We start from the raw sequence: 18,518 nt of genomic DNA on the forward strand, positions 1-18,518 counted from the left end.
AAAAGCAATTCTAAGCAGGAAGTGTGAATCAGGCGGTATAGCGATACCAGATTTCAAAGCATTACAGACTTGTTACAGAGCATTAGTAACAAAAACAGCATGGTACTGGTACCAAAACAGGTGGGTAGACCAATGGTACAGAATAGAGGACACAGAGTTGTCGGAGACCAGCTCCAACAGGGGGTCTCAGGAGACGAACGGATGGTGAGGAGTCGGCGAAAGAGGGGGTGGAGAAAACAACACAGACACCAAAGTGAAGGTGTTGATCCCAATCTTTACTTGTGAAGTTGATCATATATACTTTTCATTTTGGCAGGCTTACAGTACTTTGTGGTTACAAAACAGTAATCATTATTCAAGAAACAAAATATTACGTAGTTACAATTAGAATAGAAGAATGTATTTTGACTTATGCATAAGCAAGCATTTGTACTTTCAGTTCGCGTTTTGTTTTGAGCTGTTTCTGCTTAGTTAACTTTTAATAATAGTTACAAATGTCCCAAACTATTGGCCTATACCTTGACTATTGTTTCTTGACTTACTGACTGGAACCGGTGCCATGGTTACGGCAAGTGGTTGATTTGTTATTACTTTTAATCAAACAAAAGTAAGAGCACAAACCATTGTGCACAGGAACAAGAACAAGTTGCCCAGTACTAAGCACTAATCTATCTTCTCTAGATTTTAATTTAATTTCTCAAAAACTTCCTTGACAGGAATACAGGGAGTTTTTCATTAGACATTAACAATTTACACTCCACAGCTGAATCATTGCATTTAGAGCAAACAGATCTATGCTTTAGAAGTAGTTGCATTAATTGGGAAAGTCATGATTTTTCCTTCATACTTAATGGTCATATGAGAAATCACAACTATACTTATTAAAGGAATACAAAAACAAATCAGCCCATTCCCAGAAACATACTGCGCTCCTCCAGAGGATGGACGCCTTGCGCCATCCACCTCAGTAGGGCCTTGCCATTGCCTGAGTCAGGGGAGGGGCGCAGCACAGAGTCTAATCCACAAAGTTACAACTATCTTATATTTGATAAAGGGGCTAAAAACATGCAATGGAGGAAGGATAGCATCTTCAACAAACGGTGTTGGGAAAACTGGAAATCCATATGCAACAAAATGAAACTGAATCCCCTCCTCTCACCATGCACAAAATTAACTCAAAATGGATCAAGGAGCTTGATATCAAATCAGAGACTCTGCGTCTGATAGAAGAAAAAGTTGGCTCCAATCTACATATTGTGGGGTCGGGCTCCAAATTCCTTAATAGGACACCCATAGCTCAAGATTTAATAACAAGAATCAACAAATGGGACTTACTTATACTAAAAAGTTTTTTCTCAGCAAGAGAAACAATAAGAGAGGTAAATAGGGAGCCTACATCATGGGAACAAATTTTTACTCCTCACACTTCAGATAGAGCCCTAATTTCCAGAGTATACAAAGAACTCAAAAAATTAGACAATAAGATAACAAGTAACCCAATAAACAAATGGGCCAAGGACCTGAACAGACACTTCTCAGAGGAGGACATACAATCAACCAACAAGTACATGAAAAAATGCTCACCATCTCTAGCAATCAGAGAAATGCAAATCAAAACCACCCTAAGATACCATCTCACTCCAGTAAGATTGGCAGCCATTATGAAGTCAAACAACAATAAGTGCTGGAGAGGATGTGGGGAAAAGGGTACACTTGTACATTGCTGGTGGGACTGCAAATTGGTGTGGCCAATTTGGAAAGCAGTATGGAGATTCCTGGGAAAGCTGGGAATGGAACCACCATTTGACCCAGCTATTGCCCTTCTCGGACTATTCCCTGAAGACCTTAAAAGAGTGTACTACAGGGATATTGCCACATTGATATTGGTAGCAGCACAATTCACAATAGCTAGACTGTGGAACCAACCCAGATGCCCTTCAATAGATGAATTGATAAAAAAAAATGTGGCATTTATACACCATGGAGTATTACACAGCACTAAAAAATGACAAAATCGTGGAATTTGCAGGGAAATGGATGGCACTAGAGCAGATTATGCTTAGTGAAGCTAGCCAATCCCTAAAAAACAAATACCAAATGTCTTCTTTGATATAATGAGAGCAACTAAGAACAGAGCAGGGAGGAAGCAGGAAGAAAAGATTAACATTAAACAGAGACATGAGATGGGAGGGAAAGGGAGAGAAAAGGGAAATTGCATGGAAATGAAGAGAGATCCTCATTGCTATACAAAATTACATATAAGAGGTTGTGAGGGGAAATGGGAAAATAAGCAAGGAGAGAAATGAATTACAGTAGATGGGGTAGAGAGAGAAGATGGGAGGGGAGGGGAGGGGGGATAGTAGAGGATAGGAAAGGTAGCAGAATACAACAGTCACTAATATGGCATTATGTAAAAATGTGGATGTGTAACCGATGTGATTCTGCAATCTGCATTTGGGGTAAAAATTGGGAGTTCATAACCCACTTGAATCTAATGTATGAAATATGATATGTCAAGAGCTTTGTAATGTTGTGAACAACCAATGAAAAATAAAATAAAATCAAAGTCAGCCTCAGCAAATTAGCATGGCACTTAGAGACTCAGTGATACCCTGTCTTTAAATAAAATACATAAAAGGGATGGGGATGTTGCTTAGCAGTTAAGAGCCCCTGGGTTCAAATATATATCTATCTATCTATCTATCTATCTATCTATCTATATATATATATATATATATATATATATATATATATATATATATATCTGGCATAAAGGTTTCATTTCTGTTTCCTTTTTCTTGCCAGGACAGGTCCCTATCCACAGGGAATGTCAAGGTTTGAGGGCTGTATCTCTAGCAGAATCTCACTACCTGTTCAGCCTTCACTATGTCACTTCCAGAATGGTGGTTCTCCCACTTGGCTGTAGTTTCTTGAGGGCTGGGATGATGTCCCCTTCATTGTGCGTCCACCAGTACCTAGCACAGTACCTGACTTCAGGTGGCATTTTAAAAAAGTTTTTGAAGTAATACCTCCTGTTTTATAGTCAATCCCTATTTGAAGATGTGCCTGTCTGAGAGAACCACTCTCAATCTCATTCCACAGGGCCCCCACATAGGCACAAGTTTAGAAAACTTCCAAAGGAGACTCACAATTCCCATTGCCTTCAGCTTAGTGGCATCAGACTATCAAGACCTTCCATGCACCTATTTTTTCTGCATGGTTTCCTTTCTTAACCTTTCTCAGTACCTACCTGGCCTGAGGATTTACCCTCTGCTCTGCTTCCCCACTTGCTTTTATTTTTGCTATTCCTTTTGCTGACTAGTCCATTTGGGATTTTCTTAGTCTAGCCTGAGTCACACCTTCCTATGAATCCCTCTCCGGCTACCACCAAGGGTCACTGGCACTCCTTTATTTGAATACCCAGAGCATTAGTTGTCAGTCTTTCATCTTGGCACTTTAAACTAACTTGCTTTGCATTTAAATCTTTCATGAACTTACTACTTGTCTTAACTGAATTTTAAACTATAGAGGCTTTATGTTAAGAATTTAGGTTTGCAGTCCAGTAGTGTAGAAAATAGAGTACCCTTCATCGGTATTTGTTTCAATTCATGACACTAAAATGAACAAGTGAGTTATATCCTGTGTTTCTCCTAAACCAGGGATACGCAATGAAGTCCACTTCTTCAGTTTATTTATATTACTGAGCAATTTCTCGGACCTGGGCAGTAAGCTCAGGGCTGTAAATACAAAGAATAGGCAGATCTCTACTCTGGAAGTTAGTTGGAAACTTAGTCTGTTTCCCAGAGTAAGTTATTATAGATAAGCAATGTTATACAATAAAATTTGGTAGTGTACTGAAGGTACAAAGTGCTATGAAGGCAAATAAAATAAGTGTTATTATGCTTAGTGGGGTCAGGAAAGGTTTCTAGAGCTAACATCTGAACTGGGACTTCTACTGGCCTTCACAAACAGAAAATTAAGAAAATGAATTTATTCCAGGCAAAGGAAGACGCTTGGTGAACAAAGATCACAGAAATGTGAAAGGACAAGTAGTTAAGGAAAGACTAGGCGATGGTGGCCAGAGCAGTATAAGTGAAAAGACTAGACGATGGTGGCCAGAGCACTATAAGTGAAGGGGCGTGGTGGGAGACAAAGCTAAAAGATACAGGATAGCCAGAGAGAAGAGCTTCCACTAGATGCCACGTCTGGGCAGCAAGGTTTAAGGGTAAGAGATTGATACTGTTCACCATTGTAATGGCGGTGACCGTAAAAAACGGATTTACGGTCTTGTGGGCATGAAGATTACTAGCAGGGTAATTCTAGACATCCTGTGGAGGCAGAGTCACGCGCTATGAATGGGGACGTGGCGTCCGGACAGCCGCGCCCACACGCCGCCCAAGCACCAGGCTGGGGCCTGCAGCAGGCCCAGGGACTAGACTTGGGCGGGAATCAGCTCCACGCAACTCGGCGCGCTCGCGGGGACGTGGCGCTTTCCAGCCTATCCGGGCTACGCAATTGTGGGGCCAATGGCTACTCGGGAAAGCTCTGCGTCGACGGGGTGCTTGTTAATGATTGGTTGGGAAGCAGCGGCGAGGCGGATGAGGGCGGGGCGCGGACTCGCTTCCGGTTGGGCGGTGCTTTCGCGTGTGAGCTGAGCCGGTGGGTGAACCGCGGCCACCGTGACTTGGGCTGTGAGGCTGCGAGAAAGGTAGGTATCGTGGTGCTCAAGCCTTGTGCCGCCGCCGTGTCCTTATTCGCTTTCTTTCTGTCCTGGATCCTTGCTGCTGGAGAGGCGTGGGATTTTTTTTCTTTCTTAACTCGTGTCTCTGCTGGTGCCGGAGTCCAGGCCTGAGCCTTTCCAGGATTCCAGGGCCCGAGGCGCTCCGCTTGGGTTGGAACTCCCAGCTAGCATTCCCGCACGCTGTGAGTGCTGCGTCGCGTCAAACTTTGGCTCCCTAACTCATGTCTTGTTGGGTACTGTTTTGTGCCTGGCTTGCCGTGTCCTTGCCCTCCGGTCCCTGATCTACACCCTTCACAGTGTACCTCGGACTAGAGGGTCACTTTTGTTTGCCTCCTGAAGGTCGGAGAACTGTAGGGAAGGGTTATTCAATCTGCTGCCTGCCACCTCCCACTCCCCAGCCAGCGTTGATCTGCCAGCCCCGCCCCAAGGCCGCATCCCGGGAGTTGGGTGCCACTGCCAAGAAAGTCGTGTTCGCTGACTTAAAGGGTGTAGGAAGAGGGTGGAAATTACGAATGAAGACCCTACGTGATTTTTTTGTTGTTGTTGTTTTAGAATATCTTATATAATTGCAAAGAAAAACAGAAATTTTTGAGCTCCGGTGTTTGGTGCATAGTTGAGTCAGCAACGAGAACGGTCTTAAAAGCATTATTAAGGAATTGCTCTTTTTTTTTAACCTTGTTTTATTGCTTCCAACCCTAGATCCCAGTTCTGACTTTATCATACTGTGTTACGAAGTAAACTTAATTCCCTACAGCTGCCATGATTAAGAGTTGTTGAGTGGTTTGAAGTTTGGAAAGCTGCTTTTGTATCAAAGAAAAAACTTCCTGGATCTCCTGCTAAAACTTTTGGGCTTTTTGTTTGAATTTCTAAGTGTACATAGTCCCCGATAAGTGGATTTTTGTTTGTTTGTTTTATTTGAGAACTGAAATGCATTCACTTCCTAAGTTGGACCATAAAGTCAACGTTAATGAATTGTGAATAGGTTGCATCCAGTTTTTTTTTTTTTTTTCCTAGTGTTTTATTGAGCTTTGGGAGTAGAGCTTTTAGCCAGAATCTCTGATAAATTAGTGTTTGCCGTGGAAAGAAACTTGACCTAAGACAAATGCATTTTTTTACCTCATTAGATGAGCTAACCAAGTATCAAATAATAGTCATCACTGAAGAATTTGTGGAACAGTTGCAATGAGGGATCAGAGATCATCTGTGAATTGTATTTGTAGATAAAATGATTTCCCTAGGCCTGATCTGAGTATTCAGCAATTCAAGGGTTTCTATTTTCTTTTTTTCTTTTTCTTAGAATTACAACTAGGAGAGCCATAAACTACAAAAATCAAATGAGTATTCTAGAGTGTATGGTGCTCAATAGAGCTTTGAAACCAATGTCTCATCATTATTTGCTTCCATTCATCCAGTAAAGTATCAAGACTGTAGCAGTATCTATACATTCATCACACAATCTGTACATTGGTACTACAGATTTTCTGTAACATGGAAATGCCAGGGATGTTGGAGGGATAGCAGTATAGTCAGGAATAGCAATTAGAAATGCCTGTTAGGATATAAGGCCCTAGATCCTGCCAGGAGTGATAGCTCATGCCTGTAATCCCAGCAGCTCAGGAGACTGAGGCAGGAGGATTGCGAATTCAAAGCCAAAGCCAGCCTCAGCAACAGTGAAGCACTAAGCAACTCAGTGGGACCCTGCCTCTAAATAAAATACAAAATAGGGTTGGACTGTGGCTCAGGGGTTGAATGCCCCTGAGTTCAATCTCCAGTACCCACTAAAAAGAAAAAGGCCCTAGATCCTCTCTCTCTGAGCTTTTCAATATGGATGTTGCTGATGTTGCAATTTATGTATTAGAGTTAAGACAGCTGAAATAACACTTTTGGAAGTAGCTGGCTTTTAGCCAGATCCAGTAAGGGGAATTGGGTTGGAGAACACAAACAGGCAGCACCATAGTACTGCCCAGTACTACCCACTTAATCTGATAAAATGTTATCTAAAAAGTGCAAGACAGTGCATTAGAAACTATAGAGGGAGAAAAATTTATAATAGCTAGATGAAGAAATTCTCCCAAATATGTAGAATCTGTAGGGGAACTAAGGAGATAACTTAAAGTAGCCTGTGATCATGATTATGGAGTGTTACAAACAAATGTAGAAGAATTAGTACTGACCACTTCCAGCTTGAGTGATCATAGTAAATAGGTCTTTTCATCTAGAATTTTAAAACAATTTATAGGCATTTGACCCTGAGGAAAGGTTGAGCTAAAATAACTACCAAGTTCTGAAGATTTCATGTGTATTATTACCAATACACAAAATTAACAAACATCAAATCTCTTGTTTCTGTATTTTGCATAGCACTCTTATAATACTTAATTATGTATTAAAGTTTCATCAACCAAAAGGAGACGTTTTTCTTCCGGAATTTCTAGAACTTTTTTCTTACAAGAAAATTTTTGATTTTGTAGCCAGAAAAATTTCAGGTTCCTGCTGGGTTGCTTTGATTATAGAACTAATGAAGCTTGGACCATTAGTTTCCTTATCAGGTATTTTCCTTCAACAGCTAAATTTTGTACTTTTATATACTTAACAGTCTTGTAAATGAATTCCCACTGCCACAATTAATAAGAATGTATTAATAAACTAATATAAATTCACTGTCACTAGAGAAATGTTAAATAAGTGGCTTGTCAGTGTTATGTCTCCTGTCAAATTATGAAGGATGACATTATTTTTTCAGATTTTATAACCTGGGCCTTGGTACAGTTGAGTATAGGTAAATTGCTGTCAGGCTGTTAACCATAATCCCCAATTGAAGTAGACACTTAAGCAGTGAGATTCCATTTTGGCTACATTATGGAGAAATGCCTTTTCTGCTGAATATCCAGCTCAGAGAACTGGAATTTTACCACCACACCCATTTCTCACACTGATTAAAGTTGAGCAATGGGTCTATGGTCAACCGTAATTGGGGAATCACTTATTGTTAATATTCCTGAGAAGTTGAATTTAATTTTAAACATCTGAATTTCCTGAAACAGTCTACTTTCTGTGATCAATGGATTTTTTTTAATCAAAAGTAGGAAGGAAGGAATGAGGATAGAGATAAGAATTTAGAGCTTTCAAGGAAATTTTTGCATATATAAAATAGATTTCATATGACTCATTGTTATTAAAATCAAACTTATGCCATTGATCTTTTCTCCTTTAGATTACTGAAATAATTCATGATAATAACTTTGCAGAAGACCATTATTGGTGACATACTACAAAAGGATGCTAGCTACTTGATAACCTTTTCTGTTCTAGGCCTTTAGTTTGTGACTCTCTAACATGGTGCTGTCCAGTAGAAGTATAATACCAGACACCTGTGTCATTTTAAATTTTCAGAGGAAAATTTTTAAACAGGTGAATTAATTTTGATACATTTTATGTAATGTAATACATAAAATAGTATACTTTTGATATAAAATATAACACTATAAATGTGGCATTAACCACATAAAGTAAGGTATTAGGATTCATGTGGATAATGGCTAGACATTTTTTTCTTTTTTAGAAAAAAAAATATTAGATGCTGCTGAGTGTGGTGGCTCACACCTATAATCCCAACAGCTTGGGAGGCTGATACAGGAGGATCTCGAGTTCAAAGCCAGCCTCAGCAATGGCGAAGTTCTAAGCAATTCATTGAGACCCTATCTCTAAATGAAATACAAAAATAGGCCTGGGGATGTGGCTCAGTGGTCAAGTGCCCCTGAGTTCAATCCCTGATACTGAAAGTGTGTGTGTGTGTGTGTGTGTGTGTGTGTATGATACTGTGAAAAATGTGTGTGTGTGTGTGTATACATGATACTACTGTTGATAAAGGAGGGACAGAATTTTAGAGAAACTTATAGGATATTTGATATTGGGAGAAGGAGAGGTTCATTTTTCACAACCCTTGGTTTACCTTCTAGATCACATGTTAGAGCTCATACAGCTAAGTTTTCATTTGTATGTCATAAATTTTCCTAATATGTTAATTGTTGATGTGTAGCTGTGCTGAAGTCGGTAGAGAAGTGAGAAGGGTCCTTTAGCTTGGAGCTTTCTAACTTTTGAGTTCAGTGTGGTTAAAAAAAGAATGATAGAGTTCAGATTGGGGTTCAGAAATGAACTCTATTAATGTAGTTCTTCATATGCCTTGTATGAAAAACTTATTTTATGCTGCTGCTTTTCATTTTTCCCACATAAAATATCCTTTGTCTTATAAGGATATCCTTTGTTTCTACTTGAAATTTTATATGTATATGGATTTTCTATTCTTATGTGTCTATATTTTCTATTCTTATGTGTCTATATTCATAAAACAAGAGTCTGATAGCCAGGAGCTGGTATATGTGGGCACAAAGAGCTTTTCCCCCCCCAAATAGAAGTTATTTAAAGTGCAGATTTTTGCATTGCTTATTGCAGAGAGGTGAAGATTAGGTAGGACCATTGGCCTTGTCCGTCAGGTGGTCCTTGATGAATTTTTTAGGCAGTTTCATCAATGGTAAGATAGAAAGCCAGATTTTAGGTGATGGTGGATGTTGAAGCAGAGGCAGCAGTGTACACTCCTGTGTGTATGCGAAAGCAAGCTGGAAGAAATAACAGTCTAGGAAAGACTGATTTGGGATGGTAGAGACTTGAGAAGTGTTGATTAATGAAATGTGGGAGCCTGTAGGGAAGTGGGGATGGCAAAATTAAGAGAGTAGAAGGAAAGAAAAATGAATACATGATCAAGCCAGATCTTTATTGTCTTTGGGATTCTTATGTTCTTGTATCAAAATATTGAGTCAGACATAAATGTAGTATTCCCTCTAAATCACAAAGTGAATCAATTTGTTGTATTTCTGTATGCTACATGTCTCCAAACTGTACAGTTTCTACTCTTTCCAGGACCCAAGTGTTTAGCCATTTATTCATTTTGTAATATTTGGGGTTTGCAAGAGTTGTTAGGGTATTATGCTGTATTTTATTCTAAAGACATATTTAACCACTTACAACATTTTTCTAAACATGAAGTTCCCTTATTAGTAGTCATAAGGGAAATCCCTTGTTACAGTGACTCCTGATTTTACTTGCCTCTGAAAGCTTCTGGCATAGCTATTGCTTGATCATGTTACCAACATCAACAACATATCCTGTTCCTCAATTCATAAAATTGTATTTATCTAAAGAATTATTTAGTTTTAGGTAGAAATTTCATTTTACCTTAAAATAAAGATTCTAATAGCCAACTTTGATGTTGAATTTAAAAGAGCCACTAAGTCTCTGATTTTCTCTGTACTGTTCAACTGATGTAACTGATAGACTAAATTATTGAAGGGTCAGCTGAAATGTTATTTGCCTTGACCAATTTTTTACTTAAAAAAATTTTATCTTATGTTTTAAAGATAGATATGCATTTTTCCTTCAATCTTTTGAAATAAGCTTGAAAATATCTGTTTTGCCACTTACTATTGAAAAGATTTTTTTAATGTTTAAATTAAAAGGTAATACATATGAGAGAGTGCTTATTTACAAAAATTAAATGTGCACTAAAGTTCACTTCCATAGTGGTCTCACTGACCCACTGCACTCCTGTGTCTTTTCCCTTGAGCCTAGAGATTACTACTGTTTACACGTGGGTGTTTGTTTGACCACCCCATTTTCTTGTGTGTGTTATATTTTATATATATTTAAACAACCTGGGGAGACTCTTTACTTTTTTTTGCTTTTATAAATGATATCTTGAGCTGAGCGCTGTGGCACATACCTGATATCCCAGTGGCTCGGGAGGCTGAGGCAGGAAGATCGAGAGTTTAAAGCCACCCTCAGCAACTTAGCAAGGCCTTAAGCAACTCAGCCAGATGCTTTCTCAAAATAAAATATAAAAAGGGCTGGGTGTGTGACTCAGTAGTTGAGTGCCCCTGGGTTCAATCCCCCAGTACCTTCCTCCACCTCCACCTCCACCCCCCCAAAAAGAGAGATCTTGACATTATTTTTTAAATTGCTTTTTATACTTAATATATCTTGGTGAGTGCTCTTTCACTGAAGATAGATCCACTTCATTCTTTTTAAACTCTGTGTACTTTTCCTTTATGTAGATTTAATGTCTTACCAGTTCTCTAGTATAGCTTGTTTCCAATTATTTTATTTTATTTTCTTAAACTTTTATTTATTTATTTTTTTAGTCATACATGACAGTAGAATGCATTTTGATATATAATACATACATGGAATGTACATACATCAATCATATTGTCTATTCTATTCTGCTGCCCTTCCTATCCTCCCTACTCCTCCCCCCTCTCCCATCCTTTCTCTCTATCCAATGTAATGTGACACACTTTTTTTTCTTTTTCTCATTACAACATCATATATGTATTCTGTATAACAATGGGGTTCTACTTCCATCTTCTGTGCAACTCTCCAATTATTTTAATAACTAAAAATTCTCATGCTGGTTGCAGTGGTATGCACCTGTAATCACAGCTACTCAGAGAGACTGAGGGAGGAGAATCACACGTTCAATGCTAGCCTGGAAAACTTTTCAAGACCCCATCCCAAAATAAATTAAGAGGTCAGTAGCTGCGGTTAAGTGGTAAAGCACCCTAAATTCAATCGCCAGTACCCAAAAATTAAAACAAAAAACAAGCTGTCATCATTGAACATCTTCTTATGGTATCTTTGTACAATTTGTGTGTTTTGATGGAATGGAATGAAAATGTTGAGGAAGTTTCAGAAGTATAACCAAATCTAACATTGGTGGGAGCAGTATAAGAAAAATAACACTTTCTACCCCCTTTCTCTATGGATCTCGTGATCTTGCTTTCTCCTTGCTTCCCCTGATGGATTTTCATCAGTCTTAATTATCACATCATTGGGTAACAGGTTCTTTTTTTGTTTTTAATATTTTTAGTTGTAGATAGACACAATAACTTTATTTTTTTATGTGGTACTGGGGATAGAACCCAGTGTCTCACACATGCCAGACAAGCGCTCTACCACTGAGCCACAACCCCAGCCTAACCATCTCTTTTGAGAATGGGTGCTTAGGGAGTAACCACCCCTGATTACCTCCTTAGCTACCTTTCTTTTTATCTTTTTCCTTTGTATTTATTTTTTAGTTGTAGTTGGACACAATGTCTTTATTTTATTAATTTTTATGTGGTGCTAAGGATTGAACCCAGGGCCCCACATGCCAGGCAGTGCTCCACCGCTGAGCCACAACCCCAGCTATCTTTTTTTTCTTTTTTAAAAATATTTTTTAATTGTCAGTGGACCTTTATTTTATTTATTTATATGTGGTGCTGAGATTCAAACTCAGTGCCTCACACGATGCTAGGCAAGAACTGTACAATCCCAGCCCTTTAGCTATATTTTTTTTCATTTTATTGGCGCTGATCTATTTACTCTGTAATGCTTTCTACTCTGATGCTGTATCCTCTATCAGTCCAGGACTTCTCCCTTCCCCTGCTTTCCCAGTGATTGTATCCTGTGCCCTTTATGCTCTTTCATAGCCTGGAAGTTGTTCATGGAGGCCTCAGCTTGTGCCTTTCTATATAGTCAGCTCTATAGGTTGTATTGTAATTAAACTTATTTCTCTATTTGCTTTCCTTTTTATAGGATCTTTATATAACATATTCACCTTTAGCTGTACTGGGCTTTTTTTTTTTTTAATTCAAAGGGCTGTATAAATCCAAGTTAATATAACCTACGTTTTTAGCTATTAATTGGGACTTACAAGAAAAATGGACTTACATTGAAAGGTGTGTAATATATTGGGATGTTTGATTTCCTTATCCCCTGACTCAATTCACTTCCTTCATTCTGGTTCCCAAAACTTTGAGACAGGATCAAGATAAGGAATTTTATAGGGATTCTAAATTGAGAACTTGTAGAAGTTATGCTGAAAGAATTTTTAAATTTTTATCAGTATTTACATAGAAAATGTGAATGCTTAGACTAGCTAGGTCCATTAGTGACATCCTGAGGAAGGTGAAATCTGTGACTGGTTTAAAATGCTGATTAGGACAGGGTGTAATTCATTTAACTCTCCTGTGGTACAGGATCCCTGTGTACTGTAGCCTTCTATTAGTTTCCTAGGGCTGCTATAACAAACTGTTACAAACTTGAGTGAATTAAAAGAATAGAATTTTATTGTTGTTCAGTTCTGGAGGCTAAAAGTTCAAAGTCATAGGTGTGGACAGGACCATAATCTCTGAAGACTTTAGGGGAGGATCCTTCCATAGCTATTCCTGGCTTCTGCTGTTAACAGTCTTTGGCATTTCCTGACATGTAGATTCATCACTTCAATCTCTTCCTCTTTCAGTATATGGCACTCTCATTCAGTGTGTCTGTGTTCAAATTATTGTCTTATAAGGACTCCAGTCTTTGGATTAGAGCCTACTCTAGAGTAACATGACTTCATTTTAACTTGATTACATCTGCAAAAATCCTCTACTTCCAAATAAAGTCAGTCAAAGGTACCAGGGATTAGGCATAATGGGAGATGAGTGAGCAATAATGTGAAATTGCAAAAACTTATTCTCACTGGGGGCAGGAACATTCAAAGTCCATGTTCTACTGATGGAAGATTAATTTAAAAATGAAAACCTAGGGGCTGGTTTGTGGCTCAGTGGTAGAGCCTTGCCTGGTATGTGTGAGGCACTGGGTTTAATTATAGGTACTGCAAATAAATAAATAAATGTCCATCGATAACTACAATTTTTTTCTTTAAATGAAAGCCTAGGAAAACCTTTCCCCTTGGTTTTTAAATTTTAAGTTTTTTGTTTGTTTTTACCTCTATGGCCTTATCCTCTGGACATTACTGTGGGATATCTATAGAGTGTGCTAAACAGGTATTTAACTCAAAGCTTTTCTGCAGATTTTTAGTCATATTTTTTCAATAAAATGTTCCAGCCTTGTGCTTGTTCATGAAATTCCCTGTGATTGCAGAGCAGCAGTGTGGAGGTCTGGAGAAGAGCCTGGGAGTCTGTATTTGAATAGTACTCCTTGTGGTTCTTATGCTTGAGCAAGTTTGAGAAACCCAACTGTACAAAGGGATAAAGAAGTTCTTATGACAGGACCATCTAACTGGTTTGGTCTTTGATGGAGATTCAGGGTTGAACTGGGACTTGGGAAAATTGGTGTTATAGAACAAGGAAACTATTCAATATTTCATTAGTTCCTAATGGGATGGTCATCAGAATCATGGGAGAAGCATTTAAATATACAGATGCAACTTTGGAGATTCTAAATCAATGGGGAAACTTACTTAAAAACGCTTCCTAAGTGACTAATAACCAGCCAAGTTTGAAGACCAGACCACTAATATAGTATAAAAAAGTAAAGGATTTGGAGTCAGGATTTAAATCTTGGTCCTATGACTTTAAACTGTTATCAACTCAGACAAACGGATTAAAGTTCTATTTTGATGTCTTTTAAAGAGACACTACTTACAAAAAGATTTTAGCTATAAATTCCTTATCAACTTAAAATCGATGAAGAACACTGGTAAAAATTTCCCACCATCATAATCTTGAGATTTCAATAATCTTCCATATTTATTGTGTGGATTAAATAAAATACTTGGATAATATAACTGACTTGCATAGACTTGTATGTATATTAAAAATTTAACTGGTACATGAATGTTTTCTTGTTTAATTGTTAAGCTTATTGTCTCCTTTATCAACTGCCTTTTGTTTTCTTAAGATCCGATTATCATGGACCTGCGACAGTTCCTTATGTGCTTGTCCCTGTGCACAGCCTTTGCCTTGAGCAAGCCCACAGAAAAGAAGGACCGTGTACATCATGAGCCTCAACTTAGCGACAAAGTTCACAATGATGCTCAGAGTTTTGATTATGATCACGATGCCTTCTTGGGTGCTGAAGAAGCAAAGACCTTTGATCAGCTGACACCAGAAGAGAGCAAGGAAAGGCTTGGGTAAGGTGCCAGATCTCAAGGGGCTACTTAGGGTAATACCATTCTTTGTAAATCAGCTGATTCTTTTTTTCTTTTCTGGTTTAGTCACCACTAAAGTTATGCTGAACCCTGTCTTCTGAAAGCTAACCACAGAGTTGCTACCACTAAAATTTAATTAAGTGCCTGCTTTTCTTCATTTCTCCATTGAATAACAATTTGTATCTCATTCTACAAAGCGAAATCATTTTTTAATAAAAGTACCAGGTACTGCAGGACCCATCTTGAACTGTATTGTCTTGATCTCAGAACATTACATGGGCCATCTTTATCTCTGCTGCTTTTAATTTTGAAAAATAGTTTGTGACCTTTTTATTCATTATTGCCCAAACCTAGTCTTTGGGAAAAAATTGCAGATTTTACCCCTGGACTATCACTTTCTGTACAGTTTATAATTTTCAGAGTGTCCTTCAACACAAGCCAAAGCAACCTTGCCTTTTAGAGATCATAGCAAGTAATGGTCTTATTGTCATAGCTTCAGTAATGGCTGGGCCATAGTCAGGTTCTGTGACTCTCTGAGCAGATAACCTTTCACCTAGAGAGTTTATTTAGTAGAATCCCAGCTGATTATTTCTAATTGGAGGTCCTAGAATGTCCTTTGGGTCTTCTAAGGCCTTGCTTTAAAAGAAAAAGTCAATTTTGTGAAAAAAATTTTCTCTTCAATGAGCACTGTTGGTGCAGCTTTCTGAACTCTACTCCAGAGATTTGTGTGGAAGTTGTACCACTCAGTAATTTCCAAAAATATTTTGCCATTGGGGATAGTGCTATGATATAAGGCATTAATATAGAGTTTACTTTATACTTCAATTTAACATTTTTTATTTGTGTTATCTGCTGACTAAAGGGTACAATATTTTATTCTTCAACAGTAACAGAAAGTAATTAAAAGATTTTGCTATACAACCAGCTATCCCAAGACATTTGAAAGTAGATATAGTTGGATGCAGTGGTAAACTCCTATAATCCCAAAAATTTAGGAAGCTGAAGCAGGAGGATTGCAAGTTCAAGGCCAGGCTGGGCAATGTAGTAAGACCCTGTCTAGTAATAAAAAGGGTTGAGTACTGTAGAGTGCCCCTGAGTTCAATCCCCACTACCATCAAATAAAGGAAAGAAGCTAGATATAGAAACCATATATCAGCCAGGTGCAGTGGCACATGCCTGTATTCCCAGCAACTCGAGAGGCTGAGGCAGGAGAATCGTGAGTTCAATGCCAGTCTCAGCAGATTAGCAAAGCACTTAGCAACTCAGTGAGACCCTGTCTCTAAATAAAATATTAAAAAAAAAAAAAATGGCTGGGCATGTGGCTCAGTGGTTAAGCGATGTAGGTTCAAAAAAAAGAAAGAAACCATCTATCAAAAAGTCAGTCTTGGGCTGGGGTTGCTGGGTTCAATTCTCAGCACCACATGTAAATAAATAAAATACAAAGATCCATCGACAACTTAAAAAAAAAAAAAAAAGTCTTCTTGTTAGGTTGCTTTTCTAACTTTGAGAGACTGTGCTCACTTTCAGTTTTAATCATGTAACTATATAACATTCCATGCTGAAAATAGAGATTCATGAGGGTGTTCTCAGCCTGTATGTCATTGCCTGTTAATATTGTACCTGTCCATCCTACATTCAATCTGCAAAAATTGCTTCACAGAATTACCCTTAAATAATGAAGGTCCTTTAGGTTTGGTCATTTAAGGTAGATGTTCTGTCCTTTGCAGGCAGTAGAACAGTTTTGTTAGCAGTTTTCAGTAGAGGAAAAGATGTTCCTTTCTGTTCTCAGCAAATATCAAAGGTTCAACACATAAGTGGACTGTATTTAATTAGAATATGAATGAACTAAGTACTGTTTGCTTCTCCCAAATTTTGGAGATAGTGACAAATATCCCTAGTATATGCAGTAACATACTATTGGAAGCAAAAATCCTAGGTTACTTAAAAAAAAAAAAAAAAAAAAACTTATTTACTATGGCATTTCTAAACATTGTTTTGGCAGGTAACTATATACCAGAAGTTGAAAACTAGATTTCCCCCTTTTTTCTCATCTGTCTATAAGGCAAATAATTAAGAGAGTTGTAGATGGACACATTTATTTTATTTATTTTTTCATGGTGCTGAGAATCGAACCCAGTGCCTCACACATGCTAGGCAAGCACTCTACCACTGCGCTAGAACTCCAGCCCCCAATTTTAAGCAATTTTAACATACAACTATTCACACCTTTTTCTTGTTAATTAAGATTTGACAAATAAGAAATTTTTTCTGCATGTATATTATCATTCTCCCTCTCCTTGCAAAGCACTGATTTTTACGTATGTATCCTTCAAATGAAGGTTTTTGTTTTGAGGTGGTATGCCTTAATATTAAAAAGTTCTTGTCCTTGATATATTTACTACAGAAATGAACTATAGCAATTCATGATCTTTTGTGGGATCACAGGCGCAAACACTTTGGAAGTCTAATGAAAACTAAGTATTCTTCCTTAAAAAAGTACACATGTATGGATCTATACATATAAAATTTTGCATACCCAAAATTTCAGGACTATTATACCTCCTTCTAGAGCCATTTATTGACCAAATTTTTAAAAACAGGGTCAGCTTTATGCCACTTGAAATGTGTAGAGACATGTGTTACCTTGTAACTGTAATAACAGGAGGTCCACAATTGTATTATATCTGTCCTAGAATAAGTGCTGGTTAGTGGCATCATAACTATGGTTAGTGGCATCATAACTATGTCTATAGGATTCTCCACTGTCATAGTATACTATGCCATTAGCTTCATAAATTAACACAAGCTTTTAAAGATCAGAATTAAGAGCTTCATGCCTTAAATAGGATGTGCCTGATATACTTTCATAACTAACTGCCTGCAAGCTGCATGAACAGCAAGACATTAATCACTTCTTTATTAGAGTGTTGTCATATACATGTATGTGCATATATGTTCTCATGCCAGACCATGTGTGTCTCACAAAGTAAGAAATATTGCTGGGCATGGTGGTGCACACCTGTAATCCCAGCAGCTTGGGAGGCTGAGACAGGAGGATCACAAGTTCAAAGCCCCCCCCCCCCCAGCAATACTGAGGCACTAAGCAACTCATTGAGACCTTGTCTCTAAATAAAATACAAAATAGGGCTCAGGATGTGGCTCAGTGGTCAAGTGGCCCTGAGTTCAATCCCTGGTACCAAAAAAAACATACATTAAACATTTGGGATATTTCCATTGACTAAAATGCTATTCAACCACTTTCATTTTTAAAAAGCCCATCTTGAATAGTCATATGTCTTTTATTAATCTGGGTGATACACTTCAGGCTATTTATAATAGTTTAAAAATATCATTTGAGGGTAGAAGTTTTGATACCTTGCCATTTTTTTCTTAATAGTGCAATGGTATTATTGGTAGCCAATGCCATTTTAATAAAAATTGGATTCCATTATAGATAATGCAGAAGTTTTCAATACTGGTATAACTTAATTCTGTTAATATTGATTAAATTCTATAGATTTAAAGTTGCCAAAAAGCCAGGTATGGTGGCACATTCCTGTAATTCCAGATACTGGGAGGGATGAAGCTGGAAGATCACTAATTTGAGGCTAGCCTGGGCAATTTAGATGCTGTCTCAAAATAATATTTAAAAAGGGCTGGGGATGCAACTCAGTGGTGGAGCACTTACCTAACATTTCTACTACTGCAAAAAATGAGTGAAGTTTTTAAAAAGTTCTGTTATTATGTCCGTGTAATTAAAGGAGGATATATATTAACATTTTAGAGTTAAGGCTACAAGATTACATA

General features: G+C 37.9%; 1 protein-coding gene across 2 annotated transcripts in view; it reads left to right on the plus strand.

The window, feature by feature from the left end:
• The first annotated feature begins 4,622 nt into the window (after positions 1-4,622).
• Calu (calumenin) overlaps positions 4,623-18,518 on the plus strand; it is a 31,693-nt gene continuing 17,797 nt past the window's right edge. For both annotated transcript variants that reach the window (XM_026411681.2, XM_026411682.2), the window contains exons 1-2: positions 4,623-4,708; positions 14,462-14,693. In XM_026411681.2, coding sequence (XP_026267466.1) covers positions 14,473-14,693 — 221 coding nt within the window. In that variant the 5' untranslated portion in view covers positions 4,623-4,708; positions 14,462-14,472. The remainder of the gene's footprint in view (positions 4,709-14,461; positions 14,694-18,518) is intronic.

Source organism: Urocitellus parryii, chromosome 3 (assembly GCF_045843805.1).
Source record: "Urocitellus parryii isolate mUroPar1 chromosome 3, mUroPar1.hap1, whole genome shotgun sequence".
NCBI lineage: Eukaryota > Metazoa > Chordata > Mammalia > Rodentia > Sciuridae > Urocitellus > Urocitellus parryii.